At 43.2% G+C, this 22,163-nt stretch overlaps 1 protein-coding gene across 3 annotated transcripts in view; it reads left to right on the top strand.

The window, feature by feature from the left end:
- The first annotated feature begins 16,639 nt into the window (after positions 1–16,639).
- Positions 16,640–22,163, top strand: part of kif19 (kinesin family member 19) — a 232,949-nt gene continuing 227,425 nt past the window's right edge. For all 3 annotated transcript variants that reach the window (XM_072558545.1, XM_072558543.1, XM_072558542.1), the window contains exon 1: positions 16,640–17,115. In XM_072558545.1, coding sequence (XP_072414646.1) covers positions 17,077–17,115 — 39 coding nt within the window. In that variant the 5' untranslated portion in view covers positions 16,640–17,076. The remainder of the gene's footprint in view (positions 17,116–22,163) is intronic.

Here is a 22,163-nt window from a genome sequence, read left to right as displayed (position 1 = left end):
ATTCAATATTGCAAAATATTTTCCTTGCACCATTATCTGTCACATTTTTCATTGAGAACCACAAGCCAGCAACTTGATTATTGACATAAGTACCATATTTAAGATTTACAAATGTGAAAAATATTTTGAAGCTTTTCTCTTTATGGTTTGTGACACAAATCTACATTTTGCAGTTTTTAATCTATTCAAAAGCTTCTAGATGTAAGCTGCTGGAAGACTGGAGGTTGGCGAATGTGGTGCCACTATTAAAGAAAGGTGATACATATATTTGGAAAAGCAAGGACTGATTAGGGACAGTCAGCATGGCTTTGTGCATGGGAAACCATGTCTCACAAACTTGATTGAGTTTTTTGAAGAAGTAACAAAGAGGATTGATGAGGGCAGAGCGATTGATGTGATCTATATGGACTTCAGTAAGGCATTCTAAAAGGTTCTCCATGGGAGACTGGTTAGCAAGGTTAGATCTCATGGAATACAGGGAGAACTAGCCATTTGGATACAGAACTGGCTGAAAGGTAGAAGACAGTGTGGGGTGGTGGAGGGTTGTTTTTCAGACTGGAGGCCTGTGACCAATGGACTGCCACAAGGATCGGTACTGGGTCCATTACTTTTTATCATTTATATGAATGATTTGGATGTGAGCATAAGAGGTACAGTTAGTAAGTTTGCAGATGACACCAAAATTGCAGGTGTAGTGAACAGCGAAGAAGGTTACTTCAAATTACAACAGGATCTTGGTCAGATGGGCCAATGGTCTAAGAAGCGGCAGATGGAGTTTAATTTAGATAAATGTGAGGTGCTGCATTTTAGGAAAGCAAATCTTAACAGGACTTATACACTTAATGGTAAGGTCCTGGGGAGTGTTGCTGAACATAGAGACCTTGGAGAGCAGGTTCATAGCTCCTTGAAAGAAGAGTTGCAGGTAGATAGGATAGTGAAGAAGGCATTTAATTTGCTTTCCTTTATTGGTCAGAGTATTGAGTACAGGAGTTGGGAGGTCATGTGGCGGCTGTACAGGACATTGATTAGGCCACTTTTGGAATATTGCATGCAATTCTGGTCTCCTTCCTGTTGGAAGGATGTTGTGAAACTTGAAAGGGTTCAGAAAAGATTTACAAGGATATTGCCAGGATTGGAGGATTTTAGCTATAGGGAGAGATTAAATAGACTGGGACTGTTTTCTCTGGAGCGTCGGAGGCTGAGGGGTGACCTTATAGAGGTCTATAAAATCATGGATAGGGTAAATGGACAAAGTCTTTTCCCTGAGTGGGAGGAGTCCAAAACTAGAGGACATAGGTTTAGGGGAAGAGGGGAAAGATATAAAAGAGACCTAAAGGGCAACTTTTTCACGCAGAGGGTGGTGCGTGTGTGGAATGGGCTGCCAGAGGAAGTGGTGGAGGCTAGTACAATTGCAACATTTAAGAGGCATCTGGATGGGTGTATGAATAGGAAGGGTTTGGAGGGATATGGGCCGGGTGCGGGCAGGTGTGACTAGATTGGGTTAGTATATCTGGTCGGCATGGTTGGACCGAAGGGTCTGTTTCTGTGCCTTATTACTCTATAACTCTCAATAAAATTATATAGAAGTTGACAATTAGTCCAAAGGTGTGCAGGTTAGGTGAGTTGGCCATGCTAAATTGCCTGTAGTATTATGTGCATTAGCCAGGGGTAAGTGTAGGGGAATGGGTCTGGCTGGGTTACTCTTCGGAGGGTCGGTGTGGACTTGTTGGGCCGAAGGGCCTGTTACCACACTGTAGGGAATCTAATCTGATCAAAATCATTATTGATTAGAATCTGCTGTAGTATTCAAAGACTTAAGTAGAAGTCTGATTTTGGTATGTTCTGCAGGGGGAGGGGGGAACCAGATCGAAATAACCAGGGTTGCTGAATGGCCTCAAGATAAAGAAATTTCAACAATATTTCACTTTCTAGTTTTTACTGTAATATCAGAACCAATACAAATGATGTATGAGTTATATAGGGAATGATACTTAAAATGAAAAGGTAAATTTTACTTTGAATGTTTAATACATAAGTATCTTCTCCAATAACAAATACTCACATCATTTCACAGACAAATATGACATCTAGTAGCTGCACTGTTTCACAGTATGCTTTACTCTTGAAAGTTAGATGTCCAATCAGACAGCTTTCAGCTTCAAATTTCAAGGTTATAATTATCATCTGCAATGTGCATATATACAAATCCCTCACTCCTTCAGCTTTCTAGAATTCCTTTTCAACTGACCAACCACTAACACTGCAATAGAAAAAAAAACAGCTTTTTAATATCTCCAAGCCACGCACACAGCTTTTCACATTTTCAACTATTTTAACCAACACAGTCATAGAGTCATAGAGATGTATAGCACAGAAACAGACCCTTCAGTCCAACTCGTCCATGCTGACTGGATATCCAACACCAAACCTTTAATGCTGCAGTTGCCTGAAAAAATATTCAACTCTTCCTAAGAGCTTTTTTTCAAATTATTCTGCCTTTTGCTTTCTTTCTTTGGGTCTGCACTAATTGCCTTCAACCTCCAGCTTCTCTCCTTGTAGCTATCTCTTCTTTGTGTCTCATATAGCCACACAGCTTCCAATCTTAACTTCTTTCCTTCTTCCAGATCAAGATTTACTAGATTGTTTGGACATCTATTTCTCACTTTTGAAGAAAATTGTGCTGTTCCCTTCACAAGTGATGCAAGCTCTTTGAAATCCTTTCCAAACATTCTTAAATTCAATGACAGAATGCTCAGATGTTTTAAAGAAATTACATATTTTCCTTTCTGTAGTACTTCTGGGGCAAAGTAATCTCAATAATATAATGGAAAGTGATATAAAATTAAAAAGGACATAAATCCAATAGAGAAAATGCATCTTTGGCAAAAAATTGACCACTCTAGACTAATGTTTCCATAGGACTAGCATATTTTTGCCTTTTTAGTGAGTGGATGATATTTAGTACTGAGAGATCTTTACAAGCAGAGCTTACATATTTTCACAATTAATAATGAAACTATCTATAATAAATATCCTTTAAATCCACTTGTTTGGATATGTAATGACAACTCTATACTAATCATATACTGAGATGTGACCTGAACACTGACCTTCTAACCTGGAGGTTAGCTCAGTTAGCTGGACATCAGGGTTGTATGCAGAGTAACACTAACAGCATGGTTCAATTCTCACACCAGCTGCATACCATGAAGGTCTTTCCTCCTCACCTGAGATGTGATGAACCTCAGCTTAAGTCATCACTCTCTAATAGTCGTGTAGTCCCCCTGTGCTCCGGTAGGATTATGTCAATTCTAACTTACATGCAAAGTAGCAATTCTTGTATATTGTCGTGAAATTATTGTTATTTATCAAAATGTATGTATTTTAAATCACCTAATACTCTTTACAATAGTGATTTGATCATCAATGATTCAAAATCATTACTTCTTTAATATTTGCAATAATTCCAATAAACCAAAGTTATGAAACAATTGATTACAACATATCCTACTTCAATAAAAGTTACAAATGACTTCATATTTGATACTATATCTTTTGACCCGTACGTCTCTGGTTTAACATGACAATTCACTGCAATGTCTTCAGTATAATTTTAACATTTCACCAATAAACATATATTTCTCAAAGCAAATACAGTAATTATAATCAACAGGTCATTTTATTGATTTTGTATTAATATTTTGTTTAGTTTAATTTCAGTAAACTGGGTCTCATTTTAAATACTATGCAATTTCAACTTAAATCTCCAGAGAAACTCCAATGCTGCATAGCGCTTTGTGTATATGGCATCAGCTTTTTTAAACTTCACTGCATGGCCCAGGAAAGTTGTTAATAATCCAACCAAACAAAGTGAGTATCAACTTGTAAACTCTTTCAATATGCCTATGACGCAAAGTAAGAGCAGGAGAGATCCCTGGTCAACCAACTAATAGCAAGAAACTGGAGCCTGTATGATCACTTTCTGGATTAGTGGTGCTGGAAGAGCACAGCAGTTCAGGCAGCATCCAAGGAGCAGCGAAATCGTCGTTTCGGGCAAAAGCCCTTCATCAGGAATAAAGGCGGTGAGCCTGAAGCGTGGAGAGATAAGCTGGAGGAGGGTGGGGATGGGGAGAGAGTAGCATAGAGTGCAATGGGTGAGTGGGGGTGGAGATGAAGGTGATAGGTCAAGGAGGAGAGGGTGGAGTGGATAGGTCGAAAAGGAGATAGGCAGGTCAGACAAGTCTGGACAAGTCAAGGAGACAGTGCTGAGCTGGAAGTTTGAAACTAGGATGAGGTGGGGGAAGGGGAAATGAGGAGGCTATTGAAGTCCACATTGATGTCCTGGGGTTGAAGTGTTCCGAGGCGGAAGATGAGGCGTTCTTCCTCCAGGCGTCTGGTGGTGAGGGAGCGGTGGTGAAGGAGGCCCAGGACCTCCATGTCCTCGGCAGAGTGGGAGGGGGAGTTGAAATGTTGGGCCACGGGGCGGTTTAGTTGATTGGTGCGGGTGTCTCGGAGATGTTCCCTAAAGCGCTCTGCTAGGAGGCACCCAGTCTCCCCAATGTAGAGGAGACCGCATCGGGAGCAACGGATACAATAAATGATATTAGTGGATGTGCAGGTAAAACTTTGATGGATGTGGAAGGCTCCTTTTAGGGCCTTGGATAGAGGTGAGGGAGGAGGTGTGGGCACAGGTTTTACAGTTCCTGCGGTGGCAGGGGAAAGTGCCAGGATGGGAGGGTGGGTCGTAGGGGGGTGTGGACCTGACCAGGTAGTCTCGGAGGGAACGGTCTTTGCGGAAGGCAGAAAGGGGTGGGGAGGGAAATATATCCCTGGTGGTGGGGTCTTTTTGGAGGTGGCGGAAATGTCGGCGGATAATTTGGTTTATGCGAAGGCTTGTAGGGTGGAAGGTGAGCACCAGGGGCGTTCTGTCCTTGTTACGGTTGGAGGGGTGGGGTCTGAGGGCAGAGGTGCGGGATGTGGACGAGATGCGTTGGAGGGCATCTTTAACCACGTGGGAAGGGAAATTGCGGTCTCTAAAGAAGGAGGCCAGGGTGGTCAGGCTTGTGGATCTTGGGAAGGATGTAGAACCGGGCAGTGTGGGGTTCCCGGACTATGAGGTTGGAAGCTGTGGGTGGGAGATCTCCTGAGGTGATGAGGTTCTGTATGGTCTGGGAGATGATGGTTTGGTGATGGGGGGTGGGGTCATGGTCGAGGGGGCAGTAGGAAGAGGTGTCCTTGAGTTGGCGTTTGGCTTCAGCGGTGTAGAGGTCAGTGCGCCAGACTACCACTGCGCCCCCTTTATCTGCTGCCTTAATGGTGAGGTTGGGATTAGAGCAGAGGGATTGGAGGGCTGCACGTTGTGCGGGTGAGAGGTTGGAGTGGGGGATGGGAGTCAACAGGTTGAGGCGGTTAATGTCCCGGCGGCAGTTGGAAATGAAGAGGTCGAGGGCAGGTAATAGGCCAGCGCGGGGTGACCAGGTGGATGCAGTGTGTTGGAGGTGGGCGAAGGGGTCCTCAGAAGGTGGGCGGGAGTCCTGATTGTGAAAGGGAATGGTGGGAGGAATGGGGGTGGAGGCATGAGCAGGGGTAATGTTTTGGGGGGTGGGGATAGTGACAGTGGGGTCTGTGGGGGGCGTGTCTCAAACATCAGAAACTGTAAGTACAACAAACTTTTATCCACCCACCTCCATAACCAGCACTCCTCAAACATTCCAGAAGATTCCCCTGGCCTTGGAAACGCCATTAGCCATGCGGCTGACGCAGCTACCACCCCCACGCTGAGTAATGATGTCACTTCCGCCCCCATCATGGCCACTCCCACAGCCACTTCCGGCCCTCACATCATCGCTGATGCCACACGCTCAGTGACTTCCGCCACCCTTACTGCCATGATCACCACCACTTCCGCCCCCATCAGCGCCACTCACCTGCATTCTGCTGACACACCCCCCACAGACCCCACTGTCACTATCCCCACCCCCCAAAACCCCAAGGGGAACATTACCCCTGCTCATGCCTCCACCCCCATTCCTCCCACCATCACACCCACTCCAGGTACTGGCTCCGACCCCACTCCCAGCTCCACACCCACACCAGATCCCAGCTCCCAGCCCTGCCGAGTTTTCACCATCTCTCCAGACCTCCCACTCACTGAGGACGAACGATCAGTCCTCAGCAAAGGACTCACCTTCATCCCCCTCCGTCCACGCATCAATGAATTTAATACACGCCGTGACATCGAACACTTCTTCCGTCGCCTCCACCTCTGAGCTTACTTTCACAATCAGGACTCCCGTCCACCTTCCGAGGACCCCTTCGCCCACCTCCAACATACTGCATCCACCTGGACACCCCGCGCTGGCCTCATAGTCCGGGAACCCTGCACTGCCCGGTTCTACCTCCTTCCCAAGATCCACAAGCCTGACCACCCTGGCCGACCCATTGTCTCAGCATGCTCCTGCCCCACTGAACTCATCTCTACCTACCTCGACACTGTCCTATCCCCCCTAGTCCAGAAACTCCCCACATACGTTCGAGACACCACCCACGCCCTCCGCCTCCTCCAAGACTTCCGTTTCCCCGGCCCCCAACGCCTCATCTTCACCATGGATATCCAGTCCCTCTACACCTCCATCCGCCATGACCAGGGCCTCCAAGCCCTCCATTTTTTTCCTCTCCAGACGTCCCCAACAGTACCCTTCCACTGACACTCTCATTTGTTTGGCCGAACTGGTCCTCACTCTTAATAATTTCTCCTTTGAATCCTCCCACTTCCTCCAGACCAAAGGCGTAGCCATGGGCACACGTATGGGCCCCAGCTATGCCTGTCTCTTTGTTGGCTATGTAGAACAGTTGATCTTGCACCACTCCCCACCTCTTCCTCTGCTACATTGATGACTGCATTGGCGCAACCTCGTGCTCCCGCGAGGAGGTTGAGCAATTCATCAACTTCACCAACACATTCCACCCTGACCTTAAATTTACCTGGTCCATCTCTGACACCTCACTCCCCTTCCTGGACCTCTCCATCTCCATTAGTGATGACCGACTTGACACTGACATTTTTTACAAACCCATCGACTCCCACAGCTACCTGGATTACACCTCTTCCCACCCTACCTCTTGCAAAAATGCCATCCCGTATTCCCAATTTCTCCGCCTTCGCCGTATCTGCTCCCAGGAGGACCAGTTCCACCATAGAACACACCAGATGGCCTTCTTCTTTAGAGACCGCAATTTCCCTTCCCACGTGGTTAAAGATGCCCTCCAACGCATCTCGTCCACATCCCGCACCTCCGTCCTCAGACCCCACCCCTCCAACCGTAACAAGGACAGAACGCCCCTGGTGCTCACCTTCCACCCTACAAACCTTCGCATAAACCAAATTATCCACCGACATTTCCGCCACCTCCAAAAAGACCCCACCACCAGGGATATATTTCCCTCCCCACCCCTTTCTGCCTTCCGCAAAGACCGTTCCCTCCGTGACTACCTGGTCAGGTCCACACCCCCCTACGACCCACCCTCCCATCCTGGCACTTTCCCCTGCCACCGCAGGAACTGTAAAACCTGTGCCCACACCTCCTCCCTCACCTCTATCCAAGGCCCTAAAAGGAGCCTTCCACATCCATCAAAGTTTTACCTGCACATCCACTAATATCATTTATTGTATCCGTTGCTCCCGATGCGGTCTCCTCTACATTGGGGAGACTGGGTGCCTCCTAGCAGAGTGCTTTAGGGAACATCTCCGAGACACCCGCACCAATCAACTAAACCGCCCCGTGGCCCAACATTTCAACTCCCCCTCCCACTCTGCCGAGGACATGGAGGTCCTGGGCCTCCTTCACTGCCGCTCCCTCTCCACCAGACGCCTGGAGGAAGAACGCCTCATCTTCCGCCTCGGAACACTTCAACCCCAGGACATCAATGTGGACTTCAACAGCTTCCTCATTTCCCCTTCCCCCACCTCATCCTAGTTTCAAACTTCCAGCTCAGCACTGTCTCCTTGACTTGTCCGGACTTGTCCGACCTGCGTATCTCCTTTTCCACCTATCCACTCCACCCTCTCCTCCTTGACCTATCACCTTCATCTCCTCCTCCACTCACCTATTGTACTCTATGCTACTCTCTCCCCACCCCCACCCTCCTCTAGCTTATCTCTCCATGCTTCAGGCTCACCGCCTTTATTCCTGATGAAGGGCTTTTGCCCGAAATGTCGATTTCGCTGCTCCTTGGATGCTGCCTGAACTGCTGTGCTCTTCCAGCACCACTAATCCAGAATTTGGTTTTCAGCATCTGCAGTTATTGTTTTTACCCGTATGATCACTGTCCCTGCCTCCAGACTACACCATGTATCTAAAAGTGTATGTTGCTATCATAACATGGACACCTCAGGGATGCCCACTTGGCTCAGATTGGTGGATAGATTGTTGGCAGCAACGTGATCCACACTATGTGTGGTTCACTTCCAGTTCTGGCTGGGGTGGATATGGAACCTGCCTCCTGACCCTACTTGTGCTAGAGATCATGGTGCTGCACCTGCCTTCAGGTGAAGAACTGATCAGGAAGGGTAAAGTTGGTAAAATTAAGGAGTAATGGATGAATAAAGATATTGAGGTTCTAGTCAAGAATAAAAGAGAACCTCATTTTAGATATAGACAATTTGGTTCAATTGAATCTCTTAATCAATATAAAGAGTGTAAAGGCATTCCTAAGAGAGAAACCAGGAAGACAAAGAGGGGATATGACATAGCATTGCAAATAAGATTAAGGATAATCCAAAGAGATGCTACAAGTACATTCAGAGCAAAAGGTAACTAGGGAGAGGCTGGGGTGGCACGGTGGCCCAGTAATTAGCATTGCTGCCTCTCAGTGCCAGGGACCCAGGTTTGATCCCAGCCTCAGACGACTGTATGTGTGGCGTTTGCACATTCTCCCTATGTCTGCATGGGTTTCCTCCCACAATCCAAAGGTGTACAGGTTAGATGAATTGGCCATGCTAAATTGCTTATTGTGCTAGGCGCATTAGTTAAAGGGAAATGGGTTTGGGTAGGTTGTTCTTCGGAGGGTTGGTGTGGACTTGTTGGGCCGAAGGACCTGTTTCCACACTGTAGGGAATCTAATCTTAAAGATCAATGAGGTCATCTTTGTGTTGAACCCCAGGAGATGAGAGAGGTACTAAATGAATATTTCACATCAGTTTTAACTGTGGAGAAACAAGTGGCGTCTAGAGAATGCAGAGAAATAAACTTCAATGTTTTGAAAACAACTCGAAGTACAGAATAGGAAGTTTAGAAAATATTAAATGGATAAATCTCTGGGACCTGATCTAATGTATCCCTGAAGGTTTTAGAAAGTAAGAGAGGAAATTATGAGACCCCTTGCAGAAATATTTGCATCATCTATAATTAGAGGCGAGTTGCCTGATAACTGAAGGGTGGCTAATGTTGTACCTTTGTTTAAGAAAGGTTGTAAGGAGAAACAGGGGAACTATGGGCCTGTGAGTCTGGCTTTGGTTGTGGGTAAATTATTGGAGGTGATTATAAAAGATAGGATTTATGGGCATTTAGAAAGGCAAAACTTTATTATGGATAGTCGGCATGATTTTGTGCAAGGAAAATCATGTCTCACAAGCTTGATTGAGTTTTTTGAGCAAGTTATCAAAAATTTTGACTATGGCAAAGCAGTAGACTAATTAATAAAGTTAGGAGAGAGTGAGGACTGCAGATGCTAGAGATCAAAGTCAACAGTGTGGTGCTGGAAAAGCACAGCTGGTCAGGCAGCATCCAAAGAGCAGGAGAATCGACGTTTCAGACAAAAGCCTTTCATCAGGAATGAGAATTAGTAAAGTTAGGCCACACGGGTGAGCTTGCCCAATTGGATATATAATTGGCTAATGACAGGAGGCAGGGAGTAATGGTGGGGGGTTGCTTTTCAGGCTGGAGGCCTGTGACCAGCAGTGTTCCACAGGGATCAGTTCTGGGACCTCTTTTGTTTGTCATTTGTATAAATGGTTTGGATGAGAATATAGAAGACATGGTTAGTAAGTTTGCAGATGACACAAAAATTGGTGGTATTATAGAGAATGAAGAAGGTTTTCTAAGATTACAATGAATTCTTGATCAAATGGGTCAATAGGCTGAAAAATAGCAGATGGAGTTCAATCTGGATAAATGTGAGGTATTGCATTTTGGTATAACAAACAAGGGTAGGGCTTTTCCAATTAAATAGTAGGGCCTTGAGTAATGTTGTAGATCAGAGGGACCTAAGGGTGCAGGTAAATAGTTCTTTGAAGTTTGCGTCCCAGATAAACAGGGTAGTTAAAAAGGCGTTTAGCATGCTTGCCTTCATTGCTCAGTCTTTTGAGTATAGGAGTTGGGAAGTCACATTCAGGTTGTACAAAACATTGGTGAGGCTTCTTCGGGAAATCTGTGTCCAGTTCTAGCCATCCAGTTACAGGAATGATTTTATCAAGCTGGAGAGGGTTCAGAAGAGATTTACCAGCATGTTGCTGGGTATAGAAGGTTTGATTAGAAAGATAAAGGCTGGATAAGCTGAGACTTTTTCACTAGAGCGTAGAAGGTTAAGAGGTGACCGTATAGCAGTTTATAAAATCATGAGGGGTGCAGATAGAGTCAATGGTAGTTGTCTTTTCCCTAGGATGGGGAGTTTCAAGATTAAGGGGCACATTTTTAAGTTAGAGGGGAGAGATTTAAAAAGTTTCTGAGGCAATGTTTTTGCACAGAGGATAGTTCACATGTTCACCTGAGAAAGTGGTGGATGCAGGTACAATTACAAACATTTAAAAGACATTTGGATAGATACATAATTAATTAAGGTTTAGAGGGAACTGGGCCAGGAGCAGGCAAGTGGCACTAGTTTTGTTTGGGATTATGTTAGGCATGGACTGGTTGGTTCAAAGGGTCTGTTTCTATGGTGTATGACTCTATAAGAACAGGTATTATACCTGTCACTTTCACAGGATGCAGAATTGATCATTTTCAAAAACATAACTTTATATGTTTAATGATTTCAACTTTCTTTTTGTTGTCTGACATAACACACCCAGATAGAGTGCTGACCACTGTGTTAATTGAGGTTACCTGCATATTTACTTGCCATGAGGTTCGTTTACTGCAACATCTTCTCCAGTTTGATGAATTCTTGTGTTTACAAAGGTCACTGATGTCCGTCACCCCCCCCCCCCCCCGCAGTTTTGGCATCAACCATTCATTTTGTACAATGTAAATATTGGCTAAATGTCAAATTTTATCTTCTATCTGCAAGCAAGGTAATTTAATCCAAACTCAAAATAGTTTATAATATCAGCATGATTATTTATATCCCACACCAACTTAACCATGGTAGAGAGAGTCCTGTTTCAAGAGTTCAGGAAGTTGAGACAATGTGGGTGGAAAATGTCAGAAAATTTTGGGTGGCACAGTGGCTCAGTGGGTCGCACTGCTAACTCACAGCACCAGGGATTCGGGTTCAATTCCTGCCTCAAGTGACTGTCTGTGTAGAGATTGCATATTCTCCCCGTGTCTGTGTGTGTTTCCTCCCACAATCCAAAAATGTGCAGGCCAGGTCAATTGACCATGCTAAATTGCCGGCAGTGTTAGTTGCATTAGTCGGGTAAATATAGGATAGGGGTCTGGGAGGGTTACTCTTCGGAGGGTCGGTGTGGACTTGTTGGGCTGAAGGGCCTGCTTCCATACTGTAGGGAATCTATCCTATTCAAAAAGCTAGTGGTAGCAGATTATAGGTCCCTAACAATAATTATACTATCAGGCACAGAAGTAAGCAACAATAATTGGAAACTAAAACAGGAATACTCAGGATGTCAAGCAACATCTGTGGAGCAAAAAACAGAGGGAATATTTCATCTTAATAGAAGTGGGAGAATTAGGAGTATCATATTGGGTTTTTAGCAAGTGCAAGAGGGCCGAGAATGGAAAAGGGACAAAAGGAGATATGATTAGATATTGGAGAAATTAATTGGTAGTGCAGGTCCAAGGGGAGGTAATACGGTGAGTAAAGACACCGAAGATGTCTCTAGAGAAGGTGACAAACTTATGAAGAGTTGCTATGTGAGCGAAAAAGCAAGGCAAAGACAAATTAAGGTCAAACACTGCAATAAAGAAAAATAAAATAGAAGCAGAGATTATGGCATGAAATAGTTAACCTAAAGTTGAGTTTGGAAGGCTGTAAAGTGCCTAATCAGAAAATGATGTGGTATTCCTTAAGTTGTGTTTAATTGGAACACTGCAGAAGGCTGAGGATGGAGAGTTCAACATAAGACAGCGAGAAGTAAACACATCTCCAGTCCAGGTTCTCTCTCTATTCTCTGCAGTAAAAGTTCTTTAAACCTGATGAAAACCAGCTCATTTTGCTTCATCAGTTTCTGTAAGCTGTGACTTTTAATAAGTTAGAAACCTTTTGTCAACGTAAGTCAGCCATGGTGTACCTCCTGCAAACCAGTGAAAACATGTGGAAAGGAAAATTAAGAAGCAAGATTCTAATCAGCACATGAATCATCTCAGCAGATCTTGTGAGCAGAAACTATAGAACTACTTTCTAGTATTGTCATAACTCCCATTTTTATCTTCCAGTCTGTATGTGGGAGTACGGGATAGTTTTTAAGGGAGTTAGAGTTTTAACTAGTAAAGAGATATGTTGAAGGCTCATAAACGTTTATCTGCAGTTAGAGTCTCTTTCCTTGTAATAAATAATAATTCTTAAGTACCGAAACTTGTGCTTTCTGTTAACCTGTGTCTGAATGTCAAGGACATTGGGGAATTCTACATACTTCTAAAACAGTTGTAATATCTCAAGAAACAATGCAGGTTGATCTCCAGTGTGCCACCCCAGTGAGACACTACAGCAGATACAGGAGACTAAATTGAAATAAGGACATGTAAATCACATATCATAAAGCTGGTCCTTTTTCTAAAAACTGTTCCTTTTCTCAAGGATACTGGATCCTTGATTTTCTTCAAACGGGTTGTAAAACAGTCCAGGCTCCAAATTGGCTAAAGTGATACAGAGATGAAAGGGTATTGGGAGGCCTTTTTGTTTATAGATGAGACCTTAGACCACATCTTTCATGTGTTAGAAGTGACCTGTATAATGAAAGGGAAGTGGTCAGTCCTGAAAGCTGAATTCTTGTTGTTAGTCAGTTCAGTTCAGTTGGGCTGTGTGGAAACAGGCTGCTTGATTTTCTATCCTTCTGCCCTTCTCAACTTCGACCTATAAGCCTTTGTTTCATTTTTGCTCTGCGTTTAAGGGTTTTGTTTACTGGGACTGTTGCACATATTTTTTGGAACAACATAATTAATGCCTAGTTTGGATAGACTGCATTCTGTAGATATTCTTATTTAGAGTCACAGAGTCGTAGAGATGTGCAGCATGGAAACAGCAGGTCCAACCTGTCCATGCCAACCAGATATCCCAACCCAATCTAGTCCCACCTGCCAGCACCCGGCCCATATCCCTCCAAACCCTTCCTATTCATATACCCATCCAAATGCCTCTTAAATGTTGCAATTGTACCAGCCTCCACCACTTTCTCTGGCAGCTCATTCCATACACATACCACCCTCTGCATGAAAAAGTTGCCCTTTAGGTCTCTTTTATATCTTTCCCCACTCACCCTAAACCTATGCCCTCTAGTTCTGGCCTCCCCCACCCCAGGGAAAAGACTTTGTCTATTTATCCTATCCATGCCCCTTATAATTTTGTAAACCTCTATAAGGTCACCCCTCAGCCTCCGAGGATCCAGGGAAAACAGCCCCAGCCTGTTCAGCCTCTCCCTGTAGCTCAGGTTTTGTTCTTTGTGTTTCATTCTGTTATTTTGTGAATTTTTTTGTCTGTTTTAAAACCTGGTAGTCAACCTAGCTTACTTGGTAATTTCTAATGTATACTTACCGAAACAAGTAACAAAGTTATGGTCTGGGCTGCCTGCTTAAGAATGTTTTGAGTGGTCTAGCTGAGTTCATAATGTGTGTAGTCAGTGTAGCATATTTAATTTCTTTTTAATGATACTGTGTTGTTGATTTTTTTTCAGAGGGGTGTAAAACAGTCCGGGCTCCAAATTGGCTGAGGTGTACAGAGATGAAAAGGTACTGGGAGGCCTTTTTGTTTATAGGTAAACAGATGAGACTTTAGACCACAGCTTTCATGTTTTAGAAGTGACCTGTATAATGAAAGGGGAGTGGTTAATCCTGAAAGCTGAATTCTTGTTGTTAGTCAGTTCAGTTCAGCTGTGGGCTGTATGAAAACAGGCTGCTTGATTTTCTCTCCTTCTGCCCTTCTAACTTCAACCTGTAAACTTTTTTGTTTCATTTTTGCTCTGTGTTAAGGGCTTGCTTATTGGGACTGTTGCACGTATTTTTTGGAACAATATAATTAAGTCCAGTTTTGATAGACTGCATTCTGTAGGTATTCTTTATTCTGTTCTTTGTGTTTCATATTGTGTAATTTTGTGATTTTTTTTGTCTGTTTTAAAAGCTGGTAGTCAACCTAACTAACTTACTCCAGGTAATTTTCACTGTACACTTTCCAAAACAATTAGCAAAGTTACGATCTGCTCTGCCTGCTTAAGATTGTTTTGAGTGGCCTGGCCTGGTTCATGACACAGAATCACTGTGTTATGAAGGAATATCTGGAGTTTTGGATAGTGAAAGGAGATTAGGTAAAAGGGTTGGTGATGTATGTCCTCATTTATCATGTGAAGGGATTTTGAGTGATTGTCCATTCTTCAGTGGTGTCATGGAGTGATAATTCTCTCCAGAATACTGAAAAGAGAGAGGAAGATATTTTATTGGCAGCATCATACTGGAAGTAGCAGTGAATAATCCATTAGATGCAGAAACTGGTAGGTTAGAAGGTGATGGCAAGAGTGAATAGTCCTGGGAGGGAGGGGGAACGAGAGCAGATGTGTGGGAAATGGAACACTGCTGAGTCAGGGGTTTGTCAACTATAGTGGGGAAGAGTAAGGAAGACATATCCACGGTGCTGGTTGAAAGTTTACAGCAGGAAAGATAGAAACTGATGTCCTGACAGGACTTAAAGTGTGTCCAAGTGTGGTCCAGGCAAATGTTTGAACAAACAGGCTTGTGCTGAATATTTGCTGATGGTTATTTCTAGAAATGGAGATAGAAAAGTCCTGGAAGTTTCAGAGGTGAACCTTGTGAAGGTGAAAGGAAGACAGCATTAGAAATAAAATTGATATTTTTTCCATTTCAGTGTGAAATCTCAATGTACCAAAATAAGAAATGACAAAGTATGACTGGAACGAAGCATGTTCCACATATCCCGTTGAAGATAGGCTTAGCTAAAACCAAAGCAGCAAACCACAAGTATAAGGTAAGAAATTCATCATAGTCTACAAGAGCCATCTTTAGTCATCAGAAAGTTATTTTATAGCTTGAGGGACATCACTCTTTGCAATAAAATGAATAAATGGAGCTGTGTCCATTATCTAAATAATGACTACCTAAAATCTTATCAACAGCCATCTGAGGAAGCAAACATTCTCAGGACTCGGACTTAGACTTGGTCGTGAGTATAAAATCAAATTAATTTTGTAAAATAAATTAATTGCAATTGCCAATCTGTCTAGTATAGGATGCAAGATTATAGAAATATTCTGAGGGAGTTGCTGGTCTGCTAAACTTAAATCTTGCAACATATGACATTATTAGAATGTGATTGAATTTCTTTCTTGCAACTCCCTCCCAGCTCTCCACTGTTGCAAGCACTGGTTAGTTGTGTAAGTATTGTACCAGCTAACACAGCATTATATTTGAGAATTGTTCAATTTCCTATTGAACAAGTGTGAATTATGTAGTGTCTAAGTTCACTGATCATGGGTTTTATCTAACCCAAATCCCCTTAAATTAGCTCACCCTCTCGCAACAGGCTGATAAGACATTTGGCAGAGGAAGACTCAATCATGGCTTTTGAAAGGGAATGTGATACTTATCTGAAGAGACCACCAGGGAAAGGTGGGATGCACTGAGCAATATGCCCAGAACGCTGGTCAGAAGTCACCAAAGGAAGGAGCAGCAGTCAGAAAGTTTGTGATTTGACGATAACCTGGTGTCATGTGACTTCTGACCTTGTCCACCCCAGTCCAACAGCAACACCTCCACATCATGGCCCAGAGAGTTGACAGGGATGTGATGGACCAACCAAGGCTGTAATTGTTACTTGCCAGTTGAAAATGTGAGCAAAAACCAATCGCGGAATGGACTGAAAGGACTGCGTTTGTAATCTACAAACCTGGGGATACTGGGGACAATGGGGTTAAATTGTGCTTGGAAAGTGGATTTCGTTTCTGAAGGTAGAGCAGAACCTGCGGCAGAAGTTTCTGGATAGTGTTTTCTTCAAATAAGAATGTTCACAAACGAAGACTAGTTTGTTTCTCACTCATTTTGATTCTCCTTTTGGTAGTGGAGGTGGGTGGGTCATGAGATGACAATGTGTTGGTGACTGAGGGAGGGAAGGGTAAGGGCTCTGTACAAGGGGATCTGAATGCTCTGTGTGTGGGTCACCGACAGGCGGCCCCCGTGAGCTCCCACCCAGCCAGCCCCACTCTGTCAGCTCGGATTTCTTGAACGCAGGAACCAGGCTTGAAAGTCTTTCAGTCTCCAGGAGAGAGAGAGAGAGAGAGATCAGATCCACACACAGCCCAAGGATCGGCAGGGAGAAGGAGGCTGCTTAGTCCAGGGACTGGGAGTAGCATCTCTTCCATTTGAGAAGCTAAAACGTTTATTTTTTGTGTGTGAAGAAAAGATCAAATAACCAACAACAGCTTCCAGAGGAACAATAATTATATATAAAGCTGCAAGATTGCGCACTAGTCCGAATCAGAAAATCCGCACTTGGGTATACTGGTGATAAAGTTGTGTATCTGAATTCTGCTGTGTACTCAAGGGCTGTACGTGAGCAAGGTGAAAGCAATGAGGATGTGAGGTTTGTTTTAAAAGAGCCTGTGCTCTTAACTGTGTTCCTGTGACCCAGCGCCATGTATCAGCAGCAGGTACTGTACAATCCGACCTACTGCCAAGAATCATGAAGGACGGAGGAGAATCTAAAGACCAACAATTGACTGTAAGTTCCTTTCCAACCCCCCCACCCCTCCAATGACATTTTGGAAAGCGAATAATCTGTTTGAACATAAACCGTATTCCCTGGGTAGAATTAGCGTTTAAACATCCGCGCCAAGTGTCCACATCCATGGTAACATTTAATGAATTTTCTTTCTTGCATTTTACTATGCTTAATAATTCTGCAGGATTAAAAACAGAAAGTGATTGGATCTTTGGAAGTACAATAGCGTAACTGCACCTTGTCCTCTGGAATTCTGTATCAATACTTGAGTTTCATGGGATGCACTTAACAGGTGCTTTTGAAAATGGGAGTGGTTGTTAAATTTCACTTCTGCTCAGTGTTACCATCGCAAAAGAAGGTTAAATTGTAAAACCTGTTTGTCCAGAGTTGTGAATCAGATGTCCTGTGGGTATCGGGTTGTGTAAAATATTCAATATTTTAAGTTCATTTTCCAAAGCCATCCAAATGCCATGTTAGAAAACTGCTGCTATCTACCTGATACACTCTTGATAGTATTTATGTAAAGGCAGTATTGATTATATATTCTTAATTGCTATTGAGAGGGTAAAAATGATCTGCCTTCTTGAATCACTACAGTCCCTATGATGTATGGACACGCAGATGTGTTCTTAGGCAAGTTTCAGGCTTGGGACCCAGTGACAATGAGAGATCAGCAATATCAGCCAGGATGGTGTGTGTTTTGAGAGGACTTTACAGGTGGTGGTGTTCCCAAGTATTTGCAGCCGTTCTTCCAGGTGATACTTATCAGAGACTTGGGTGATGCACTCAAAGGAGCCTTGGTGAATTGCTGAAAAGCACCTTGTAAATGGGTTGCATTGCAGTCCCTATATGTTATTGTTGGAGGAAGTGAATGTTGAAGATTAGATTAGATTTAGATTAGATTCCCTACATTATGGAAACAGGCCCTTGGGCCAACAAGTCCACACCGACCGTTCAAAGAGTAACCCACCCAGGTTCATTCCCCTACCCTATATTTGCCCCTGTAAACCACGGGGTGGCACAGTGGCTCAGTGGTTATCACTGCCTCACAGAACCAGGGACCCAGGTTCAATTCCCGCATTGGGTGACCGCCTGTGTGGAGTTTGCACATTCTCCCCACATCTGTGTGGGTTCCCTCCAGGTGCTCCAGTTTCCTCCCACAATCCAAAGATGTGCTTGCCAGGTGAGTTGGCCATGCTAAATCACCCATAGTCAGGGGTAAATATATGGTAGGGAATGGGTTTGGGTGGGTTATGCTTCGGAGGATCGTTGTGGACTTGGGCTAAAGGGCGTCTTTCCATACTGTTGGGAATCTAATCTAAAGCTAAGTTGAGCCTTGCAGATGATATGCAGGCTTTGTGGAATCAGGAGGTGAGTTCACAATAAATAGCATCTGGTCTGTTCTTGTAGCCACAGTGTTTTATGTAACTGGTTCAGTTCAGTGTCTGGTCAATGGTAACCCTAGGATGTTGATAGTGAGGTTTCAGCAATGGTAATGTCAAGGGGAGATGATTGGATTCTCTCCTGTTGGTAATGTTCTTTGCTTGGCACTTATGTGGTGTAATTGTTACGTACCACTTGTCAGTGGTACCTGAATGTTGCCCAGGTTTTGCTGGATGGGCATGGGCTGTGTCAGTATCTGAGGAGTCATGAATGGTGCTAAATATTGTGCAGTCAGAGACAATCCCTATCCATGTCTTTGTGATGGAAAGAATATCATTGATCAAGCAGTTGAAGATGGTGGTGCATAGGGCAATACCCTGAATAACTCCTACAGTGATGTCCTGAAGCTGAGATAACCGAGAGTTAATAATCACAGACATTTTCCAATGCACCAGGTATGACTCCAACCAATGTGAATTTTCCTCTTGATTCCCCTTGATTTCAGTTTTGTTTGGGTTGCTTGATGCCATATTTGGTCAAATGCTGCCTTGATGTCAACGGCAATCACTCTAACCTCATCTTTCAATTTCAGCTCTATTGTACATGTTTATCAGGAGCTGAGAGGCCTTGGTACAATTACATGGAGCATTATTGAGCAGGTTATTATTAAATAAATAGTCATACTGCATGGAAACAGACCTTTCGGTCCAACTTGTTTGTACCGACCAGATATCCCAATCTGACCTAGTCCCTACTTTATAGACATTTCGTAACCCCTTCCTTCATTTACTGATGAAGCACTAATTGAAGAGTATTTTTTTGACCCGCTTTTTGTAGACTGACCAATTTTCCAATTCATTGAGCAGTCGATGCTAATGCTGTGACTGTGCTGGAACATCTTGGCCAGGGCTTGGCAAGTTTTGGAGCACAAGTCTTCAATATTGGAATGTTGTCAGTGCCCGCAGCCTTTGCATATGTCCAGTGGCTTCAGCTGTTTCTTGATATCATATGAAGTGAATTAAACGGCTGAAGACTTGCTTCCGTTATGCTGGGGAGGTCAGGAAGAGACTGAGAGCGATCCTTAAATTTTTTTTAAGGCAAGGGTAGGTAAGTTCTTAATCTATAGTCTCCTTATTTATCAACAGGAATAAGTGGGAATGCAAAGTAATCAGATCAATATTGATCTTATTAAATCCCACAGCAGGGTCAAGAGGCTGGATGGCCTCCTCCTGCTCCTAATTCATATGTTTGTATCATCCACTTGGCATTTCTGGCTGAAGATGGTTGCAAATGTATCAGCCTTGCTTTTTGCACTGATGTGCTGGGCTCCCTGATCATTGAGGATGGGGGTATTCTTGAGCTACCTCTTGTTATTTGTTTAATGGACCACAACCATTCAAGACTGTTTGTAACAAGACTGCATCACTTCAATCCAATCAACATCCTGTGGGATTGCTTTACCCCATCAATTGGGAGTATTTCAATTACAAATCTGAATTATTGCATTTAAATACAGGTGAAAATAAAGGTGAATCTGGTGAATTTTCCTAATTGCAATTAACTTAAGAATATAGGACTTAGGAACATAGGACTTAAGAACTGATGTAGACCATTCAGCCCTTCAAGCTCTTGCACATTCAATAAGATCTGGTTATAGCCTTAATTCCACCGTCCTGCTTGTAAGAATATAGGACTTAGGAACATCGGACTTAGGAACTGGTGTAGACCATTCAGCCCTTCAAGCTCCTGCACATTCAATAAGATCTGGTTGTAGCCTCAATTCCACCTTCCTGCTTGTCCCTGATGTCCCTTAACTCCCTTTTCCATCAAAAATCAGTCTAGCTCTGCCTTGAATAATTTCAATGACCTTGTTTCCACTGCATTCTGCAGAGATAGAAGTAATCCTCACTCCCATCATAAAAAAGAGACCTCATTCTTAACCTGTGTCTCCTGGTTCTAGTCTCCCCAAGGGGAAACATTGTCCTAGTATCCACTCTAGCAAGTTGCCTCAACATCTTTGTGTGTTTCAATAAAATTTCCTTTCACTCCTCTGAATTCCATTAGATATAGGCTCAAACTGTCAATCTTACTTCATAAGATACACCATTTATTCCAGGGATGAGTGGAATTAACCTTCTCTGAACTGCCTTTAAAATATATATCTTTTCAACAAGGAAGACTAAAACTGTATGTAGAGCTTCAGTTGTGGTCTCACCAAGGCCCAGTGCAATTGCAGTAAAATGTCCCTACTTTTATGTTTGATAATCCCTGAAATTTTGCCAGGCTCAAACATTTCATAAAGGTGAACAAACTAATACCCTTTAACTTTTTCTCATTTTTCACTTTATGTTCAATTTCTCTTCCAAAGATGCTGATGTGTCCTCCTTAGCTGAAGCCAATTGCAACCTTCTCTGATCTTGCACTCACTGAACATGCACATTTGCTAACAAGACACATTATGAAGGAAAACTCAGGAAATTTTATTCCCCTTCACTTAAACAGTTAAGGGATGAGGATATGGTGCAATAACTTGACCTATACTTCATTTAAGGGTTGAAAAGTATGGCGCTGGAAAAGTGCAGCAGGTCAGGCAGCATTTGTGAAGCAGGAGAATCAATGTTGCAGGCAGAAGCCCTTCATCAGGAAAATCTTCATTTAGCTTAGATGGTTTGGGGGATGATCTGATTGAACTTTTAAAATGGTAGATGAGATTTGATAAGGTACTTTCTTTCTAAAATAAGATAGTGTCATCTTAAAGTTAGAGTTAGGCCTTTTTGGAATGTAATTGGAAAAGAGTTTTACACATAATGGAAGCCAGATCATCCTCTCAGTAACATCTGTGGATGCTGGGTCAACTGTAGTTTTTGAAACTTAATTTGATAGACTTCTAATAGATGAGTATCAAGGGATATGGAACAAAGGTAGGTAAATGGAGTTTCTGATACAGATCAGCTGTGATTGAATGAAATGGCAGAACAGGCTTGAGCTGCTGAATGGCACATACCAGTACTTTAGAAGCTGTTGAGTGCTAAAACTATTGTTCCGATGAGTATTGCCAAGGCCAAAATTATTGAGAGTTTTTCTTTAAGTAGCATCTTATCACAAAATGTCTCAAAGCACTTCACATGCAATGAATTATTTTTTGAGTGGAGCCACTGTTATGTAGAAAAACATTGCAGACCTTCTGCACTGTTAAATCCTTCAAACAGAAGCTGAGACAACCAATTAATATGTGGTGATTTGGTTGAGAGAAGGATTTTAGTTAATCTATCCTTGTACTTTTTATATCTATTGTAAGCAAGTAGCTGGACCAGAATGATAACTCATTCACAAGCACATCTACTTACAAATCTTCAGATACTGAAGTAGTCCTTGCCATCTTGCAGGCTTCAGTTGATAATTGGCGAGTAATATTTGCTTTATATAAGGGCCAGGCAATAGCCATCTGCAGTGAGAGCATCTAACCATTGACCCTTGACATTCAACAGCATTATCTTCACTGAAATTGCCCCTATCAACATTCTGAGAGTTTTAGTTGACCAGTTGGACCATCCAAATTAATACCATGGGAGTCGAGAGTACTGTTTGCAACATGCATTGTGGCAACTCACCAAGGCTCCTTCTACACAATTCACAAGTCCATGACCTCTAGATTCTACAAGACC

Source organism: Chiloscyllium punctatum, chromosome 39 (assembly GCF_047496795.1).
Source record: "Chiloscyllium punctatum isolate Juve2018m chromosome 39, sChiPun1.3, whole genome shotgun sequence".
In the NCBI taxonomy this organism is placed as follows: Eukaryota; Metazoa; Chordata; class Chondrichthyes; order Orectolobiformes; family Hemiscylliidae; genus Chiloscyllium; species Chiloscyllium punctatum.
Note: the sequence above shows the minus strand (reverse complement) of the source record. Positions and strands in the feature narration are given on the sequence as shown.